This window comes from Microtus ochrogaster, chromosome 18, assembly GCF_000317375.1.
Source record: "Microtus ochrogaster isolate Prairie Vole_2 chromosome 18, MicOch1.0, whole genome shotgun sequence".
Lineage (NCBI taxonomy): Eukaryota > Metazoa > Chordata > Mammalia > Rodentia > Cricetidae > Microtus > Microtus ochrogaster.
In genome coordinates this window covers 34384432-34402027 of record NC_022020.1, presented here as the reverse complement: position 1 = coordinate 34402027, position 17596 = coordinate 34384432, and the positions used below count along the sequence as shown (strand labels likewise).

The 17596-nt window shown below is 42.9% G+C and overlaps 2 protein-coding genes across 6 annotated transcripts in view; one reads left to right on the top strand and one right to left on the bottom strand.

The window, feature by feature from the left end:
* Ap3s1 (adaptor related protein complex 3 subunit sigma 1) overlaps window positions 1–4326 on the bottom strand; it is a 45218-nt gene extending 40892 nt beyond the window's left edge. For 2 of the 4 annotated variants that reach the window (XR_001229114.2, XM_005356078.3), the window contains exon 1: window positions 4123–4325. Coding sequence is in view for 3 of the 4 variants with exons in the window: in XM_005356078.3 (XP_005356135.1) it covers window positions 4123–4191 (69 nt within the window). In the remaining variant the exon portion in view is untranslated. Of the gene's footprint in view, window positions 1–4122 lie in introns of all 4 variants that reach the window. The other 2 variants (XM_026783393.1, XM_005356077.3) reach the window with 2 other exon arrangements.
* A 177-nt stretch (window positions 4327–4503) lies between these two features.
* On the top strand, window positions 4504–14286 carry Atg12 (autophagy related 12). Of its 2 annotated transcripts, XM_005356076.3 has the most exons (4): window positions 4634–4834; window positions 8968–9104; window positions 11260–11322; window positions 11878–14286. In XM_005356076.3, the coding sequence occupies exons 1-4, from the start codon at window positions 4669–4671 to the stop codon at window positions 11935–11937; spliced, it is 426 nt and encodes a 141-aa protein (XP_005356133.1). In that variant the 5' UTR covers window positions 4634–4668; the 3' UTR covers window positions 11938–14286. The 2 variants fall into 2 exon arrangements, with proteins under 2 accessions (XP_013205057.2, XP_005356133.1); XM_013349603.2 differs by lacking the exons at window positions 8968–9104; window positions 11878–14286 and having other exon boundaries at window positions 4504–4834; window positions 11260–11321.
* The last annotated feature ends 3310 nt before the right edge of the window (window positions 14287–17596 follow it).

Here is a 17596-nt window from a genome sequence, read left to right as displayed (position 1 = left end):
TGTGGTAATCTTTAGTATCTGCGGAAACAAGAACAGCAACTCACAATGTCCTTCTACTTTATTAGCATGATTCACTAAATACATTTTGATTTACCAATAACACAGAAATCATACAGCCCAAGGAGGTTTTGTTGTTGTTTTCGTGTTTAATAGCTATGTAAAAAAAAACATGTGTTTTAAATGTTAGTAATATACAAATAATTTCTAGGTAACTGTTAAGACTAAAAGTTACTATTGCAAGATTGCTGTGGGTAAGCATGACTTGAAAGATAATGTGCACACACACAAATGCTAAACTTGCAGAAGTTTAGAAATGACAAGGATAGAGCAGGCAAAACAAAAGGGGAAGTAATCAGCCCAGCCGTTCTTAATATCTGACTTAAGTGGAAAGAGCCAAAAGTTTAACTCAGCAAAGACTACAAAACATGTGTTACTTCATGTCTCACAAATAACACCAACCGAGAGGCATGGCCAAGGCTACAGAACAAAGGGGCAGAAATGACCACACAAATGTGATATCCTGAGGAAGCCTAAATGAAGAGCGAAAACCCATTGTAGTAGAGAAACATGCCAAAGTAAAGCAATTTTCAAACTGTTAGTATTAGCCCAAAATGTTAAACTTAAACCTCAGCATCCTGTCAGGGCACAGAAACGTTGGCCTAAAAATATCCTGAAATATTGCTTAATTTATTTAACTCAAAACTGACCTTATTGGACATACTTTTAAATAAAGTACATTTTTAAATTTATTTGTGTGAGGAAGACACCAAAGGGTCAGAGGTTACTATAAAAGAGGGCTCCTTCCTCCCACTACATGGGTTCTGGGCATGGAACTCAGGTTGCCAGGCGTGGCAGGAAATGCCTTCCCAGATGAGCCACCGGACAGACCTGAAGAACACTTCTTCAGAGACGTCTCCCAGCTTTACACAGGAAAGAAGTAACAGCTACTCCACCATTACGTTCATGCTGAAAACAGATAGAAGGAAAGAAGTAACAGCTATTCCACCATTACGTTCATGCTGAAAACAGATAGAAGGAAAGAAGTAACAGCTATTCCACCATTACGTTCATGCTGAAGACAGATTCTGAAAATCTCTGCTTAATGGACAACTAAATTGTAACAGTTAGAAGGAAATTTAACATTTTAATTCAACTTTTATCCCAAAGCTAGATTCCAAAGGAAAGCATTTAACAACAGTTCCTCAGGAATTCACTGCAGGAGCCAGAGACCTAGTTTGGTTAAGAGACCTGACTGCTCCTGCAGAGGGTAACGCTTGGCTCCCAGCACCTACTGCAGGCAGTTCACAACCAACTGAAACGCCAGTTCCAGCGGATCCCACTCCCGGCCTCAGCGGGCACCTGTGCACATGTGGTACACACAGACATAGACAAGCACATACACACAATAAAATTTAAAAAGTTCAGTACATTAAAGACTCGATGTTGACTGCTGGAAATGACACAAATATGCTTAAATTACATCTTCAAACAAAAATTCAATATGATGTCCCAAGGTCTTAGGGCTGTGAAGCAGAGTATCATACCATAAACAGGAAGTTCTAAGACAAGAGCAGCAGCAGGGTAAATTCCTTCAGAAAACACTGCACATGGTGTCTGGGCTAAGCAAAGAACAAGGACTCGATTTGGGTTCTGTCACAAAGAGAAGAAAGGAATTTCAGGCAACGCAAAAGGGCTACATTTGGATGACCATTTCCTAGCGTGCTTCCTTGACAGTCTCCACTTGCAAGGCGTGTGTTGGTGATATTCCTTCTTCAAACATCAACTTCTGCATATGTGCACTCCTTAATCTCTGCCTGGAATGCCCTTTCCCCCAGGTATCTCTCTACAAGGCTGCTTTTCTTACCACGCTCAATACTTGGCTTAAACATTACTTCTTGGTGAGAATGTAACTGGCTGCAGTATTTTAAATTGTCATGCTCACAGTCCCTACTTTGTCTTGATTTATTTTCCACATCATTTATTTCTATTAATACCTGTAATGTCATACAGGCTATTTTTTAGCCATGTCTACATCCTCCTACAAGCAGAAAGTGGATGTGTTTCTTCACTTGCAGTGCCTACATGTGGCAGGCATGAAGTAAACATTTGATGACAATGGAATAAATGAACAAAAAATAGAAAAATACAACCCCACAGGGGTTATAGTCTAGTGCAAGAAGCAAAGAAATAAATTACTTTCAACTATTTCTGAAAGACCATTTAGCACACGGTCGGGAAGATCCAATTTGTAGCAGCTGACAGAGAAACAGTTCTGGTGCACCACCTCTATATAATCCACGTCCCTTTAAATTCCGTCCAGCCCCACACCGCCAGCAGCACTGTCACTCAGTGATCAAAAAAGTGCCACCCCAGCTGCTTCAGCTGCACACCTTCTCCACATTACCTAATAATGAAAGGTAAAAGACAAGTCTGCTTCCACTGCTGGACAAAGCTGTATTCCTAGATTTCCAAGTTAAATTCATACTTCATATGATTTAAGGCTACCTATAGTAGTGATTACCGTGAAATTATGGATTTATCCAAGGTACCTATTATTCTGAATAGTGCTTAATAATTAAATTTATAATACTAGGGATTGAAGCCAGGACCTTGTGGATGTGAGAAACACTATCACTAGCCCACTTTTTACTTTTTATGTTGAGACAGGGTCTCACTAAATTGCACAGGCTGGTCTTGAACTCATAGCCTAGGTCTTGACCTTCCAATACTCCTGTCTCAGCTTCCTGAGTAGCTGGAATTACAGATCTTCATCACCAGGCAAGACGGATTACTACGTAAATGTGCAGATTTAAATGCAGAAAGAAAAACAAAACTCTTCAATGTGATCTCACTATTGGAACATGCCTTTTCTACACAGCAAATGGACTCAACAAGGGCACTTTAGGCAATCAGGTAATGTCAAGCTAATGGCATTGTTTTCCTCAGAAGGAACAACTAGAATTTTATGTTGGACTCAAGAACGATCTAGACTTTTTAAGCAGCCCATTAGCGTTTAGTTATACTAACGATAAAAAACCACGCGGAAAGTAGAGCAAAGTGTTCTTTAGCATCAGGGAAAGCAAAGCAACTTAAGGAAATGCAGCAGCTCTATTTCTCACTTCAGCCAACACCTCCACAGACTGCATTATCACTTCAGGCAAACTGACATTTTCACGTTTCATTTCTAATGGCAAGAATAATTTCCATCTGGGGCCATGCGCATAAAGTGTCGGTGTTGGCATATTTTCAACACTAAATTCAAAGTCCATGTCTGGCTATAAGCAAAACGTCCCCAAGACAGCTACAGAGCTCACCCTACAAATGACAGCTCAGAGCATGACCTAGTCTGAGTTTTGCCCTCAGGTAAGGCATAGGAACCTATCACCTCTCCTCCATCGTTTAGAAGTGATCTTCGTGACTTGAAAGTCTTCTGCTCCTGGCAATATTAAACAGTGTTCACAGTTCTAGAAGAGAACTTTCTCAGATGCTATAAAAAAGAAAAACCACACCAAGATGAAATCGTTAACTCCGAGACGCAGAGTCCCTTTCTGATGGGTCAACGACTTACGCTGCCAGTTAAGTCAAGAGTAGATTCAGACGGTAGGTTAAAACCCCAATGGCAACGCCGATCGCAACCCCAGGTTCCCACTTAATTTCCTCAACAGTCACACGGGGGCTTGGGAGGCTTCCATATGGAAACACACTGCACACACCGGCCAGGGCGTGCGGCGAGCCAAAGTTGCTGAGCTCGCCGGGGATTAGGGCGGACAGCACAGTGGCCCACCTGTCCCCGAGCGACAGAAAGCAATCCACCTGGCCAGGCTGGGCGACAAGGGAGTGGGACTGGGAGCGGAGCGGCGCGGCCGCCTTGCTGGAGCGGAGGTGCCGGGCAGGTGGGCAGCGCCCCTCGCGGCGGACAAACCGCCTCGCCCACAGACGGCGAGCCGCCGGCGGGGAGTGGCAAGCGGTTCCCACTGCCCGAGGTGACAGGCTGGGCAGCGGTGCAGGAGTCAGACGCCGGGAGGGCCGCGGCGTCGCGAGGGTCGTTCGGAGGAAGCCGCTGGGCGCTGCCCTGCGCCGGCGCTCGCCCTCTCCCCGGGTCCGCGGCAGGGGCATACTCACATAGGGCTGGTAGAACTTGGAGAGCCGCGGCTTCCCGTGGTTGTTGAAGATGAGGATGGCCTTGATCATGGCTGGGCCGGGCCGACAGGGTGGGCGCTGGGGCCAGGGTGGGGGCGGGCGTGCGAGCCTCGCCTCCGGGAGCTTTGCTGCCGCTGCTTCCCCACCCGCCCCCTCCCGCACGCGCGCGCGCGCTCCCGCGCTGTGGGGCGGGACCTGGGGGCGGGACCTGGGCGGGGCAGGCCGTAAGGAAACGGAAGCGTCCCGGGCCGGAGCCAACTTGCTGGAGGGAGGGGGCACGTACTCGTCTGGTGGCTCGCGGAGCCGCGTCGTGGAACGTTCCGGAAGCTCGCTGCGACTAGATGACACTCAGAACTCTTTTAAATAATGTTTCCAACGGATTATCTAATGTACCGCTCTTCAGACATCCTAAAGTTCACTGTTGTCCCTGGTTCCCCCACCCGGCGCCTGCTTTGCGACCCTCCGTGGAGCAAGGCCCAACCTCTGCACCGGGTACGTCACTTCCGCCATCCACTCTCGGCGAGCAAGATGGCGGAAGATCCCGAGGCTCTGCTGCAGCTCCCTCCTTCAGCGGCTGCAGCCGGCGGCGAGAGCCTTTCGGAGCTCTCCCCAGAAACTGCCACCCCAGAGCCCCCGTCTTCGGCCACAGTCTCTCCGGGGACGGAGGAGCCTCCCGGTGACACCAAGAAAAAAAGTAATGTCAACATCCATTTGTGTGCGGAGGCGGGAGATGTAATAGAATTTGTAAGGGAGGCGGCCCGTAAAGAAGCGAAAGCTGGAGAAGGGTGCGTCCCAGAGGTGCTCTTTCTCCTCTTGCCGGTGTTCGCGCCTTTTGGGTGCCTACGTGATCCGGGTGGTACCCGGATTCGCCATCCTTCGCACTTTTTACGGGGTCTTGGAGGTAGTCAGCCTTCGAGCAGTTTGAAGCTGGGTTGCGAGTGAGATCTTGGTACCTCCGGGTAGAACAGAAGTTACTGAAATCAAAATGTAAGGTGACAGGGGCGACAAAAGGAGTACAGTCCACAAATTGTGACGAGTTTCGCAATTGGCTTCCCCCAATGTGGATATGAATGAAACAGTAATGGAATGAATTTAGATTGATTCTGTAGAACGAAAACCTGGAACTTGAGCTACTTTGAAGAATGCTAAGGGAAAACTCAAGGTATAGGTACCACCTTTTAGTTAGCTATTTATTTGGGATGGGGGGGCCATGCCTTTTTTTGTGCAACATTGAATATTTCTTTTACCTAGCTGTCCCCAGCCTCTGTATTGTCATATATGTTTGCCGCTGGAAAGTAAGGAAATTGAGGTTAACTTGCCCTGAACGCTGTAAAGTGAGATTTGACTATAAGAAAAATCAGCAAACTAACATGTATCGATGGAAAAGGTAGACCTTGTCCTTGATTGTTCTCCTTTCAGGGACATAAAATTTAGATCCGGGTGTCTCTGCTGCTCCTTAATCTCACCAGCTTTTTGTGCAGCGCAGGAGAATTGTTTCCCAGCACTACTCCTGGGGGAAATGCAGGTGTATGTCGCTCAGTAGTAAAACGGTACTAAAGATCCAGGGGTTCAAGTCCCAGCTCATCTAAACAGAAAAAAAAAATGACCTTGCGGTTGGAGGAAATCTGCCATGAATATATATGCTGTACTTAGTATTTTGACAGATGACCGGTCAACCTGGGAAAAAAAAGTCCTAATATTTTTTCCTCCAGTTAGTTGTAGCAAGCTCACTTTCAAAGGTTTCCTTTAAGATGGAAGCACCGGGCCGAGAGTGGTGACATACTCTCTTAATCCTAACATTCAGAAGCCTTTGACTAGCAAATCTCTGTATGGTCAAAGCCATCCCCGGGCCAGAAACAAACAAAAACACCTAGCCATCTCAGGCAAAGTTTTAGTCTTTCACACTGATGATTGCTATACAAAAATCAAAGAAAAACTAGAAAATGACCCATAATCCAAGATGATGCTTGAGGTGGCTGTGTTTGCATATTTCCTTTCTTTTTCCTCTCTCTCTCTCTCTCTCTCTCTCTCTCTCTCTCTCTCTCTCTCTCTGACAAGTTGAATTCCTATTTTCATCCTTTTGTAGACAATTTCTTTATCAGATATTTCACATTTCCACTGTAATTTGCCAAAGAAAGATGGCATGTTCTTGACCCTGCTGGCACAGGCTTCCCGGGCTGAGCGTTTAAATACCAGTGCTAAGGTCCTACTTTGCAAAAGATTGCGATTTAATTGCTGTGTATATTAACTTCTCCGGTTGATTCTAATGTGAAGTCAGGGTTCAGAGCTACAAGCAAGTCATTTTGGGAACTAAGACTACAGCTGTAATTACTACATAATTACTATAAATTACTGTGTCTCCAGCTTCTTGCCCTCTGGCTCTTCTTTCTTCAGTAGTACATTTCAGTGCCTAATTGCTGCCGAGTTATTGATTGCTCCAGGGGTCGAGGAAGCTGGGCAGGAAGGTATGAAAGATAGGCTAACCAAAATCACCGTTACGCATTCCCAACTCATCCTTATTCCCAAAATAACTGAAAGGGCATTTACATAGTTCTTTTCCACGAAGATGAGCTGCATCGTATGTTCTAGATCCTGTGTTTCATTTCAGGAGGAGATGTGATCTGGAACTCATTCTGTAGACCAGGCTGGCCTCAAACTCCCAGAGATCCATCTGCCTCAGCCTCCTAAGTGCTGGGATTAAAGACCTGCACCACCACACCTAGCTTCAGGAGAAAACTTGAATTCAAGTTGATCCCAACTTTGAATGCCAAACAAATGGGGCAAGAGTGTGGTAACAATTGGACAGTTCTGCTCTCGGGGCAGCTTTGGTTGTAGGTGTCTCTTAAGGGAAATAAACTTCATTAAGGAGATCAGTCTTTATTTGCAGATCTGTGTGCTGTGGGATAATGCTCTTGTACACTGTAAAGATTTGTTTAAAAATGCTGATTGGCCAGTAGCCAGGCAGGAAGTATAGGCCACTTACAAGTTCTAGGAAGATGAAAGGCAGAGACACGGTCACCAGCCAGACACAGAGTAAGCAAGATGAGAATGCCTTACTGAGAAAAGATACCAAGCAGTGTGGCTAAATTTAGACAAGAATTATGGGTTAACTTAAGTTGTAAGAGCTAGTTAATAATAAGCCTGAGCTGATAGTCCAGACAGTGTGTTTCTTTGGTACTAAACAGCTGTGGGACCAGGCAGGACAGAAACTTTCATCTACATCTGTGTTTTGAATCATTGAAATATTACTGCTTTCTTTGAAACTTTTTTGGGCCCCTGATTTTTTTTAATAGTGTGTAACACGAATAATAAAAACTCAGAGACAGATATTGGGGTTCAAGCTGAAGATCAGAAAAGCAAAGCAGCTAGCCACTTGGCTCTTACCCTACCTCAGACCAAAAATGGGTGATCTTGCCTCCAGAAATTCTCAGATTGAGACAGCATGAGACCTGTCTCCTCCCGTTTTATATTCCTCTCTAGGGCTGAGATTAAAGTCATGCACCACCACTGCCCAGCCTCTTTGACTAGCTAGTTTGGCTACTGGGATTAAAGGTGTGAGCCACCACTGCCTGGCCTGTATGGCTGACTAGTATGTCTGCTTTGCACTGATCTTCAAACAAGCTTTATTTATTAAAATACAAATAATATACCACTATAGTAATAGGGATTTTTTTTCATTAAAAAGTTAAGCATAGAAAATTTAGTATTTACAAAAAGCCATATGTCACTACTATGAAGTAACATTTTGATGCTATACTAATCTGAATATGTGTATGTGATTCTGAATGAAGTTGGGGTTGTATACACACGTTTTTCTATTTTGCACATTTTCTCAGCTTCTTAAACTATTAACTGCTTTTAAAATGTGTTCTTGAAGCCAGACTGTGGTGGCACATGCCTTTAATCCCAGTACTCAGGAGGCAGAGGCAGGAGGATCTCTCTGATTTCTAGCCCAGCCTGGTTTACAGAGCGAGTTCCAGGACAGGCTCCAAAGCTACAGAGAAACCCTGTCTCAAAAACCAAACTGTATTCTTGAACATCTCTTTATAAGCTTAAGCTTCTATTAGTATAACTTATGGCCTGGGTACTGCTGTGAACGTGCATTAACTGACTTAGTCCTCATATCAGCCCTGTGAGGTGGTGCTGTTACAGGGGTTTGAGAGGGAAAGAGTTTAGTGCTTGTAGCTCTACAAAAGACAGAGCCATAGTTTGGACCCAATTTGGAATGTGTGTCCTTTCTCTATAAATTCTGCCATAAAGCAGCTCATATTTTATTTAATCCTACCTACATATATGTGTTGAATATGTAAATTTACTGCTTTTTTTCCCCCTGTGAAAATAAATGTTTTGATAAAGGTGACATCCTTTTATATGAATATAAATCTCAAGCTATTTCAGATTTTAAGTAGTATATTATTGAGTCAAGGTGTATCTCCAAGTATCGGATATGTATTACCATATTGCTTTCCAGAAAGGCATGCCATGTTACAGTATCGGCAGCAGCATTACCTACATTACCACCTTATTTTTACCACCAATTTTGTAGGTGAAAAATGGATGCTTTTTTTTTTTTTAACTTGGTTTGGGTATTATTTATATCATGGGCTAGATCGATTTATTATCTTTAGAGTTCTCTTGTGTCGAATGTGTCTTAAAGATTAATCTCATTAGAAAGAACTTTGTAGGATTAAGGGGGAAACAGTAGAGAAGAGTCTAATATTTTGAATTTCCCACATAGCTCCAGAAAAGTAATTGTAGATAAAGTTTGTTTTCTGAATGGTTTCACATCACCTTCTCATCAGATGTTTCAAAACGATTTTTTTGAAGTTGACATCCTGCTGAAGGCTGTAGGAGATACCCCTATAATGAAAACAAAGAAATGGGCTGTGGAGCGAACCCGAACCATCCAAGGACTCATTGACTTCATCAAAAAGTTCCTTAAACTCGTGGCCTCGGAACAGTTGGTATGAATACAATAATGATTGCCTATAAAAATCCACAGTAGTTCCTAGGCAACCCTAAGTAACACGTGTACGTACAAAGCTACACGTTGCTTTTGTTCTATGGACTTTTGAGCAGATTCTTTCTTTGTTCTCGAACACGGTTGTTTTTATTGTTTACCTCTGGAGGTGGTTGCCATGTACATGCAGTGGTCAGAACAGTGCTTGGGAGTGGATTCTCCATCCACCATGTTCCTGGAAATTATGTCAGGTCATCGGGCAGGAAGTGTGATTACTTATCCCAAGCCCTTAACATCATGTTTATCATTACAGTTGCTGCTTTCCATTCTGTTTGTTTTGTATTTTTTAAGGCTGCCATTTTAGTTATTTTCCTCAAAGTATCACTGAATATCCATGCAGAAATATTTGTCATAGAACATTATATGAACTCTGTATATTAGTACAGTTTGGTGTTTAAATTACTTTGATTCTGTATTACTTTTGTCCTATTGTTCTTGAGGTAAGCAATGTGTCTTTCACATATGGTTAAAGAACTAAGACTCATATACCTATTTCATGGTATACAATATAATAAGCACACCATTTAGGTTTTAGTTGTGATAAGGGTTTTGTTTCTTTGAAGAAACTCAGGCATCATGCTTCAGTTGCCATCCATCTTGTTCTTTGAGGCAGTTTCATTGGCCTAAAGCTCACCAAGCAGGCTAAACTGGCTAGCCAGTAAGTCCCAGGAGTCCCCGTCTCCCTCTCCCTATTGCTGTAAGTATGTGAGGGTAGAACTCTGGTCTTCATGCTTGCATATCAAGCACTTTACCAACTGAGCTATCTCCACAGTTAGCAGTGGATACATTTTGAGAAATACATTATTAGACACTTTTGTTTTTGTGTGAACATCTTAGAGTATGGTTACACTGATTTAAATAGCATGTCTCATGAAGACAGGCTCTTACAGGACCATGATCATGAACACAGTCCTTCCTAAACTAAATCATCACTAAAGCACATAGCTGTGCTTGGCATTATATGTTATTTGGTGTGGTTTGCTCTGAGTAGCCCCATGAGATATAGATACTATTATTTTCAGTACTGCTCATATACATAGAGTAGGCCATGAAATGTTATTTGTGTTTAGGGCCAGGACTCTTAACTGTCTCATTCAATACTGAAGGAAAAAACTTAACCAATATTTATTATTGTATAAATAATACCTGTTGGCTAACTGTTCACATACTGTTTCTGTTTAAAAGAGAGAGAGTTGTTACGCCTAGAATATTTTATCCTTAGATTTTGAGATGGATGTTACCTGCCAGTTTTCTTCTATTTTCTAAAAAGAAGTTGATCAAAAGCCTCTTCGACACTATGACCTTTTGCTTTAATATATTTAGGAATTCTTTAAGCACTAGAAATATTTTAATTTAAAATTGATTAAAAGTCTAGAACAATGAATTCTTTTTTTCTCTTCAACTAATTTAATACTAAGAATGTCCAGCTTAAAACTCAGTACCTCAGAAATTTTTCAAAATTTTTGTAAAGATCAAAAGAAAAAAAGGAGAAAAAATGTATATAACATACCCGAGGAAAATGCCCAATATCAAATGTATTGATTTTTAACTGCAAATGTGAAATTAGTAGAAGACATTTTATCTTGGCTCAGTGGGAATCATTTTTCTTCTTTTGGGATAGTCTCACTGTGTAGCCTAGGCTAGCCTTGAAGTCCTGGGCAATCCTGCACTCCCACCTGCTGGGATTACAGTCAGGAGCTGCTATGCCAAGTAGGCATTTTGTTAATGTAGTGTTTTGAATATCCTTCCAAAAACTATTTGTGAAAAACTACTTTAAACGTATTTATCTAGGGAACTGGTTCAGTCTATAAAGGCCTTCCACCCACAAAGATGAAGATCTAGTACCTAGGGACCTCGGGGCCCTGTGCTGGTCTATGTGACCCCAGTGCCTGGTGGGGAGATGGGCAGACTCTGGATCTCAGTGACCAGCCGGACTTGCCATTAGGTGAGTTCCAGACTCAGAGATGGGCTCAGTCTCAAGCAGGAGAGCCACCAAGGATACCCAGTGTTGATCTCTGGCACAGACACCGTACACAGTGTTTAAAAATGTCTTAGTTACAAAAAGGATAGCATTTTGAATTCATTTTTTTTCCCTTTAGTTTATTTATGTGAACCAATCCTTTGCCCCTTCCCCAGACCAAGAAGTTGGAACTCTATATGAGGTAAGTAACCTGCCCTCATGGGTATTGTGTCTATTGAACATTGTGGACTATTGATTCGCATCTTTAAGAGCTAGCATGCCATCTTAACTATCAGTGGGGAAAAGCCCTTTGTTCTCTCATATCATGAACACCTTTAACATAGTAGGATCTTTATAATTAAGCTTAAACAGTCAAGGGATAAGTTTTATTTAGAAGTAATTTTTGCTTTTCTTAGAAATTTTGTCTAATCTGTATCACTTCTGCATTGTTCATTGCCGTCCGTACTTGACTTGATAAAGCCACACTAGAGTGACCTTCTCAACAGTGCTGCTTCATGACAATAGTCATGAGTAGATAGACTAGCACTGCCAGGAAAGCGCTGAGAATACCTGAGCAGAGATGTCACGAAGGCAGTGAAGGTATTCAAGCCCATACCCAGGTACCCTAGTTTTGTTGAATGTGTATAATACTGATACGTATGATAGAGGTATCCTTTGGAAAATGTAGTATGTTATAGAACTCTTTCTTAATCTAAAAAGAGTTAGTCTTTAATGTGTTGTTTTTTTCTTTCTGTAGTGTTTTGGCAGTGATGGTAAACTGGTCCTACATTACTGCAAATCACAGGCGTGGGGATGAGCCACAGAAAAACAGCTAGATATCATCACAGAAGAAAGGGCTCAAGAGGCTTATGACTATCAGATACTCAGCATGAATCTGCCATGAATTGTGCTTATGTGTAAGAAGACAACATAGAGTAAATGGACTAAAAACAAGATTTACATTACCATAAAATCATGAAAGATTGGTGTGCCCATTACCCCTGCCCACTCCTGTTTCAGATCTGCCTCCACGGTTAGAAAGGGGGCTAGAACTCTATTGTGGGTTCTCAGGATGGCTGACGTTCCTTGTGGAGTTGCCACTGTGTTCTTTCCATGGTAAAGACTTAACTGAAGGGTTTGTGTTTCAAGGTGTTTTTTTAACTTATTCAGGGAACCTCTGTTTGGAATATGGAATGTTTACATTTGTCTGTATTGCTTTGTGAAACCAAGCGCACTGACTTGTCTCAGTGCCTTAAGTTATCCAATAGAGGGCAGCCCAGTTGGTAAAATGAGTTGACAGTTGTGACATCTTTGCCAGCTGATTGGAGGAACAACTGTTGAACCTGGTTTCTAGTTAATGTGTAATCAGGAAAGCAACTATGTTGACAGACTGGAAGAATTGGAGGATGTGCATAGTTTAAAATTAATCATGCCGGAAACAATTGTACGGATTGTGAGCAAATGAGTCCTCAACGCTTTTCAGTCCTGCCATTTATGATGCTTGTGCTTCAGCCTGGGCATCGTGGTCACACTTGTAATTCTAGCGCTCAGGAAGCCTGGGCAGGAGGATCAGGAGTTCAAAACCAGTCTGGGCTGCAAAGAACTTATTCCAAACAGACTCTTGACCCCCACCCTGTGTATTCCTAGTGTCAGCTATCTGTGTCAGAGCAATTGACTTAGTAAACCCAGCAACATCATCAAGCTTTCAATTTATCCCAGCCCTCGTTTGTAAGCTGTGTGTTTTTAGTTTGTTTCTTTGCTGTGCTGGAGATCAGTGTACACTCGAGGCCATGGCTCTGCACAGCTGCATCTCCAGCACTCACTGAGTGCTTCATAATGTGTTTTCCAAATTGAAAGCATTCAAAGATAGTGATTTAAAAATAGCCTGCATAGGCCAGACAGTGGTGGCGCACGCCTTTAATCCCAGCACTCGGGAGGTAGAGGCAGGCGGATCTCTGTGAGTTCCAGGCCAATCTGGTCTACAAGAGCTAGATCCAGGACAGGCTCCAAGGCTACAGAGAAACCCTATCTCAAAAAAAGTCTCCAATTTTATGTGTCTTTCATGCCATCATGGAAAAGAGTATTACTGTTACTGGTGTCATTAGACTGGTCATTGCTTGAGGTAAGATTTAACTTTTTTTTCTTATGTACCGTATTTGTTATGCTTTCTTTTTGTGGGGAGAAGGGGTGGACTCTGCCTAGCCTGGAACTCACAGAGATCTGTTTACCTACTCTGTCTCATGATGCTGAGATTTGAGGTATGGATCACCTTACCCTGCTCCATACGTGTCTAAGAGTATTCGAACCAGAACCAGACATGATAGTGCACACTTCTCCAGCACTCAGAAAGCTGAGGCAAGAAGATTGACTATTTAAGACCAGTGTGGGCTAAAGGGTGAGAGTGTCTGAACACAACATGAAAATAACCCTTCCCCTCCCCTGACAAAAGCGTTCCAATAAATTAAATGTCTAAACCGATTACAGGATTTAAAGTATGTCAGAATTCCAAGGGTTTGCTTTCAGAAGTGATGATAGAAATTATTTTTTTATCAAAAACAAAACAAAAAAATTGAAGACTTGAATTACTCTTTTTTGTTCTTTTTGAGACAGACTGTGTCACTCAGGCTGACTTGCCTCGGGCTTTTGGGTGCCAGGCTTATGCACTACTGCTTCTGGCTCATTTGTAGCTCAATTTCTAGAGTGTGCTTTATAGTAGTACTCATCCATGTGAGCCATGGAGGATGTTGTGTAAGAACACAGCACAGTGCTGTTGGCTTCTTGTTTCTGCCCAAGAATGAGTTTTGGATTGCCCCGGAATGAGTTAATACAGGTAATAGTTCACAGAGGGAGGATGTGGACAGTGAGATAGATGTACAAAATGTAGGCTCAGGAAAACACCTGATGTACTAATTTATGAGCAGTGTCAGCTGGATAGGGGAAAGGTCTGTTCTACCTTTGCCCGCTATGAGGTTCCTGAAAGAACACAATGGTAGATACTTAACAGGAGAAATAATTTTTTATTTTTGCTGATTTTTATTTTTTATGTTTGCTGATGTTCTAGATGCCAGAGTGCTTATTACCTCCATGAAATCAGAAATACTTGAGTTTGAATTTGTAATTTTTATCAAAATAACTTATTGCCATATTAAAGCAAAAGTTAACTAAATATGTATGCCTTATTTTCTTCCCCCGGTAGTTTTGAGGACTATGTAGGGATTTATACTATCGAATTGTTTTACATTGTCTGTTGGTCTTTGCCCAAATAATTTTCGACACTTGTAAGCTGGGAGCCCATGACTGATGGGGTGACTGGACAGTTTAAAGCATCTCAGGGGCAGTTGAAACATAGGAGGAAAGGAGAATGAACCTTCGTTTTTATTTCAGTTTTCCCTGTGTGTGATGAGTATATGGTAGTATTTGCACCCTGTGCAGAGGTACAACAGCACACAAGTATACATGAATATTCCACGCCTATCCTTCAAATTATTTATGCCAGGGATTTCATAATGAGTTTTCAAATATTTAGAACATATAGCAAATTAAAGTGACTTGTTGCTAATCAAAATAAGATTGAATTCTTCCTGAAGGTTGATTTTTAGAAGTTTTAACTTTAAAGATTTTGTTTTTTTCTTTTCATAATAAATTTTTAATTTATGATTTATTATTATAAATTAAATATTTATTATTTATTATATATAGTCTTCTGCCTGCATGTGTGCCTGCAGGCCCAGAAGAGGGCATCAGGTCTCATTGCTGATGGTTGTGAGCCATCATGTGGTTGCTGGGTATTGAACTCAGGCCCTGTGGAAGAGCAGCCAGTGCACACTAATCCCAGTGCTTGGGAGGGAGAGGCAGGCAGATCTCCGTGAGTTTAAGGCCAGCCTGGTCTATAGAGCAAGTTCCAGGACAGATCCCAGATCCCAAAGTTACACAGAGAAGCCTTGGGAGTGGGAAGAAAACAAAATTGTAAGCTGTGCCTCAGATTACTAACTTTAGTCAGCTAGTTTACTTGTGTGTAACGGTAGGGTAGCATTACATACTGCAGGAGTATGAAGATGAAAACGGCTTGTTACGAAGCTCCCACTTCATTGTCCAGGTATTGTAATATGCTGAGCAAGCTTCGGGCAGGAAGAGAGCCGGCTCTAGGAAACTGACTGATGGGAAAGCTGAGAAAACTTACCTTACTGTACTCACCACGGCAGTTTGCAGCCTGACAGGATTTGTTACTCCCTGGCTTGCCTGTTCTTTGTTTCCTTGCCTCCAAGGATTCACTAACTCTTCACTCCTTCAAGCCCCAGCTCCTTTAGGGTCTAACTGGGACTTTGAACTCTTCCTTAAAGTCTTGAGTGACTCAGGAGACCCTCCTCCTCCTAAGAACACTTGAGAAAGCCACGACCGTGACAGCACTTAGCTGTGTGCTGCTGCGGCATACATGTCCCCATCACTCCATGATGGTGGGGTGGCAGATGGAAAGGAGGCTGCTTCTGTTTCTTTTCCCTGACTGAATTAAGAGGGATTTCACTTCAAAAGGAACAAGGAAGGAAATCTGTAGCTTTCGTACAGCAGAAAGTAACAGAAAAAAAAAAAAAAAACAGTTGCAACACATGGAGAGGTTAATGATGTTAATATATGGATTCGTTCTGGATAAGGCAAACACTAATCAGCAAAACACCACAGGGCCTGGCGTAGATCAGTGATAGAGTTCTGGGTTGATCCCTAGCACCCCAAATAATTAAAAAGTGAAAAATGACTAATGAATGTGGAAAGACCTTGGGTGGTTAAAGAAAAATGTAAAAACTGCAGATGCTAATCATTGCCTTTGATCCATGACACCTGCAGTGGAGTAGCCAGATTTTCCTACTTGAATGTAAGTCCTACAGGTTTGGGGGCATTGGGTTTTGTGTTTTGTTGTTGTTTTTCTTGTTTTTGAAATACTGGAAAGTGGAAAACAAGCGTTGGGCAGCACTGGTTTCGCTTGCTGTCTTCAGTGCATGAGAGATCAAACGTGAACGGCCATGAGGAGAATCTTAGAATTTAACTCCCACAGTCCTTTCACATCACAGGAAAAGGATACTAATCCTAACATTGGTTACTTCGAGTCTGTCCGGTGTGAAATGGCTCTTTTTACAGAGCTACCTGTAACAAGCCAGTCCGCATTCCTGGCTCTCCCGTGGGATTCACAAACCATGTCAATCGGCCTTTCTCCGGTCTCTTTCCATCTTTACTCATCTTCCAAACCAGCTCATCTGTCTGCAGATCCTGAGAGCTTCCCCTTCAGAACTTGTTAGCGCTCAGCCATTGTCTCCTCTGGCTCCTCTATCCCGCTGTGTCCATTGGACCTGCAGCCCTCCTCCCTTCTCCACAGTCAGCCAGTCACAGCCAGTCTGTGCTCTGAATTCAGACACTAAGATTGTGTCCATTCCAAGGACTTTTGTCCTTGGTTTTCCTCCTCTTGGAAGAGTCTCCTCCAAGTTAAATGCACTTGACCTCTCTGGTTCCTGCTCAAACATCACTTTTAAGGACATCTTCCCCAAACACCCTCTAAACTGGCAATTCATCACTACCCAGCTTCCCCTGCTTTGTATTTCTCCACTGTGTACACTGCCAGTGTCTATCCATCTCTCCATGTACATTGCTGTGACTCAACCCTCCCCTTAGACTATCACCCATCTGAGGACAGTAATTAAAACATAGGAAATTTGGATTGTGTGAACAAGCTTGGCTCAGAGTACATGCTTTTTTAATGTTTTGCATTCGTGCATAGACACATTATTTCCAGAACTCTATTGCTTGTAGCTCCTTTCTCTTGGAGTGCTGTCCCAGTGGCAGTATCTGACAAAACTACAGCCGTTGCCCGTAGTAACAGATCTACCTGGATCTTGACATTTCACTTATATAAATAAAAATAATGCCGGTGACTATCACAAGCTGACTTATACAGCCCTTAGGAAGAATTCAGCTGTCCTTTACCAACAATAGCATTGTCCTAGCCACTTACCAGCTCTCTCACCACCTTTTCTGTGTACCTCCTAACATGCACAAAGCACGGTGTGCTAGGAATTGACGGAGATGGGAAGTGTTGGCAGTCATGGTGGCCTGTGTCTGTCTGTAGTTACATCTCATGGGAAGCTGATGATTTAAGCCAACTGAGTCCCCGGTCAGCCTGGGCAACAATAGACCTAATCTCAAAAGAGTCCTGCACATCCTAGTTCTTCCTCTCTGATTCTTGTCAAAGAACCGGGCAGTGGTGGTGCACGCCTTTGGTCCCAGCATTTGGGAGGTAGAGGCAGGAGGATATCTGAGTTTGAGGCCAGCCTGGTCTACAGAGGAAATCCAGGTCAGGCTCCAAAGCTACAGATAAACCCAAGTAAAGGCGGGGAGGGAGTTGTACTTTTCCTGTAAAATCGGGGTGCGGGTATGGACAGATCGGGGTGGGGGTATGGACAGATCGGGGTGGGGGTATGGACAGATCGGGG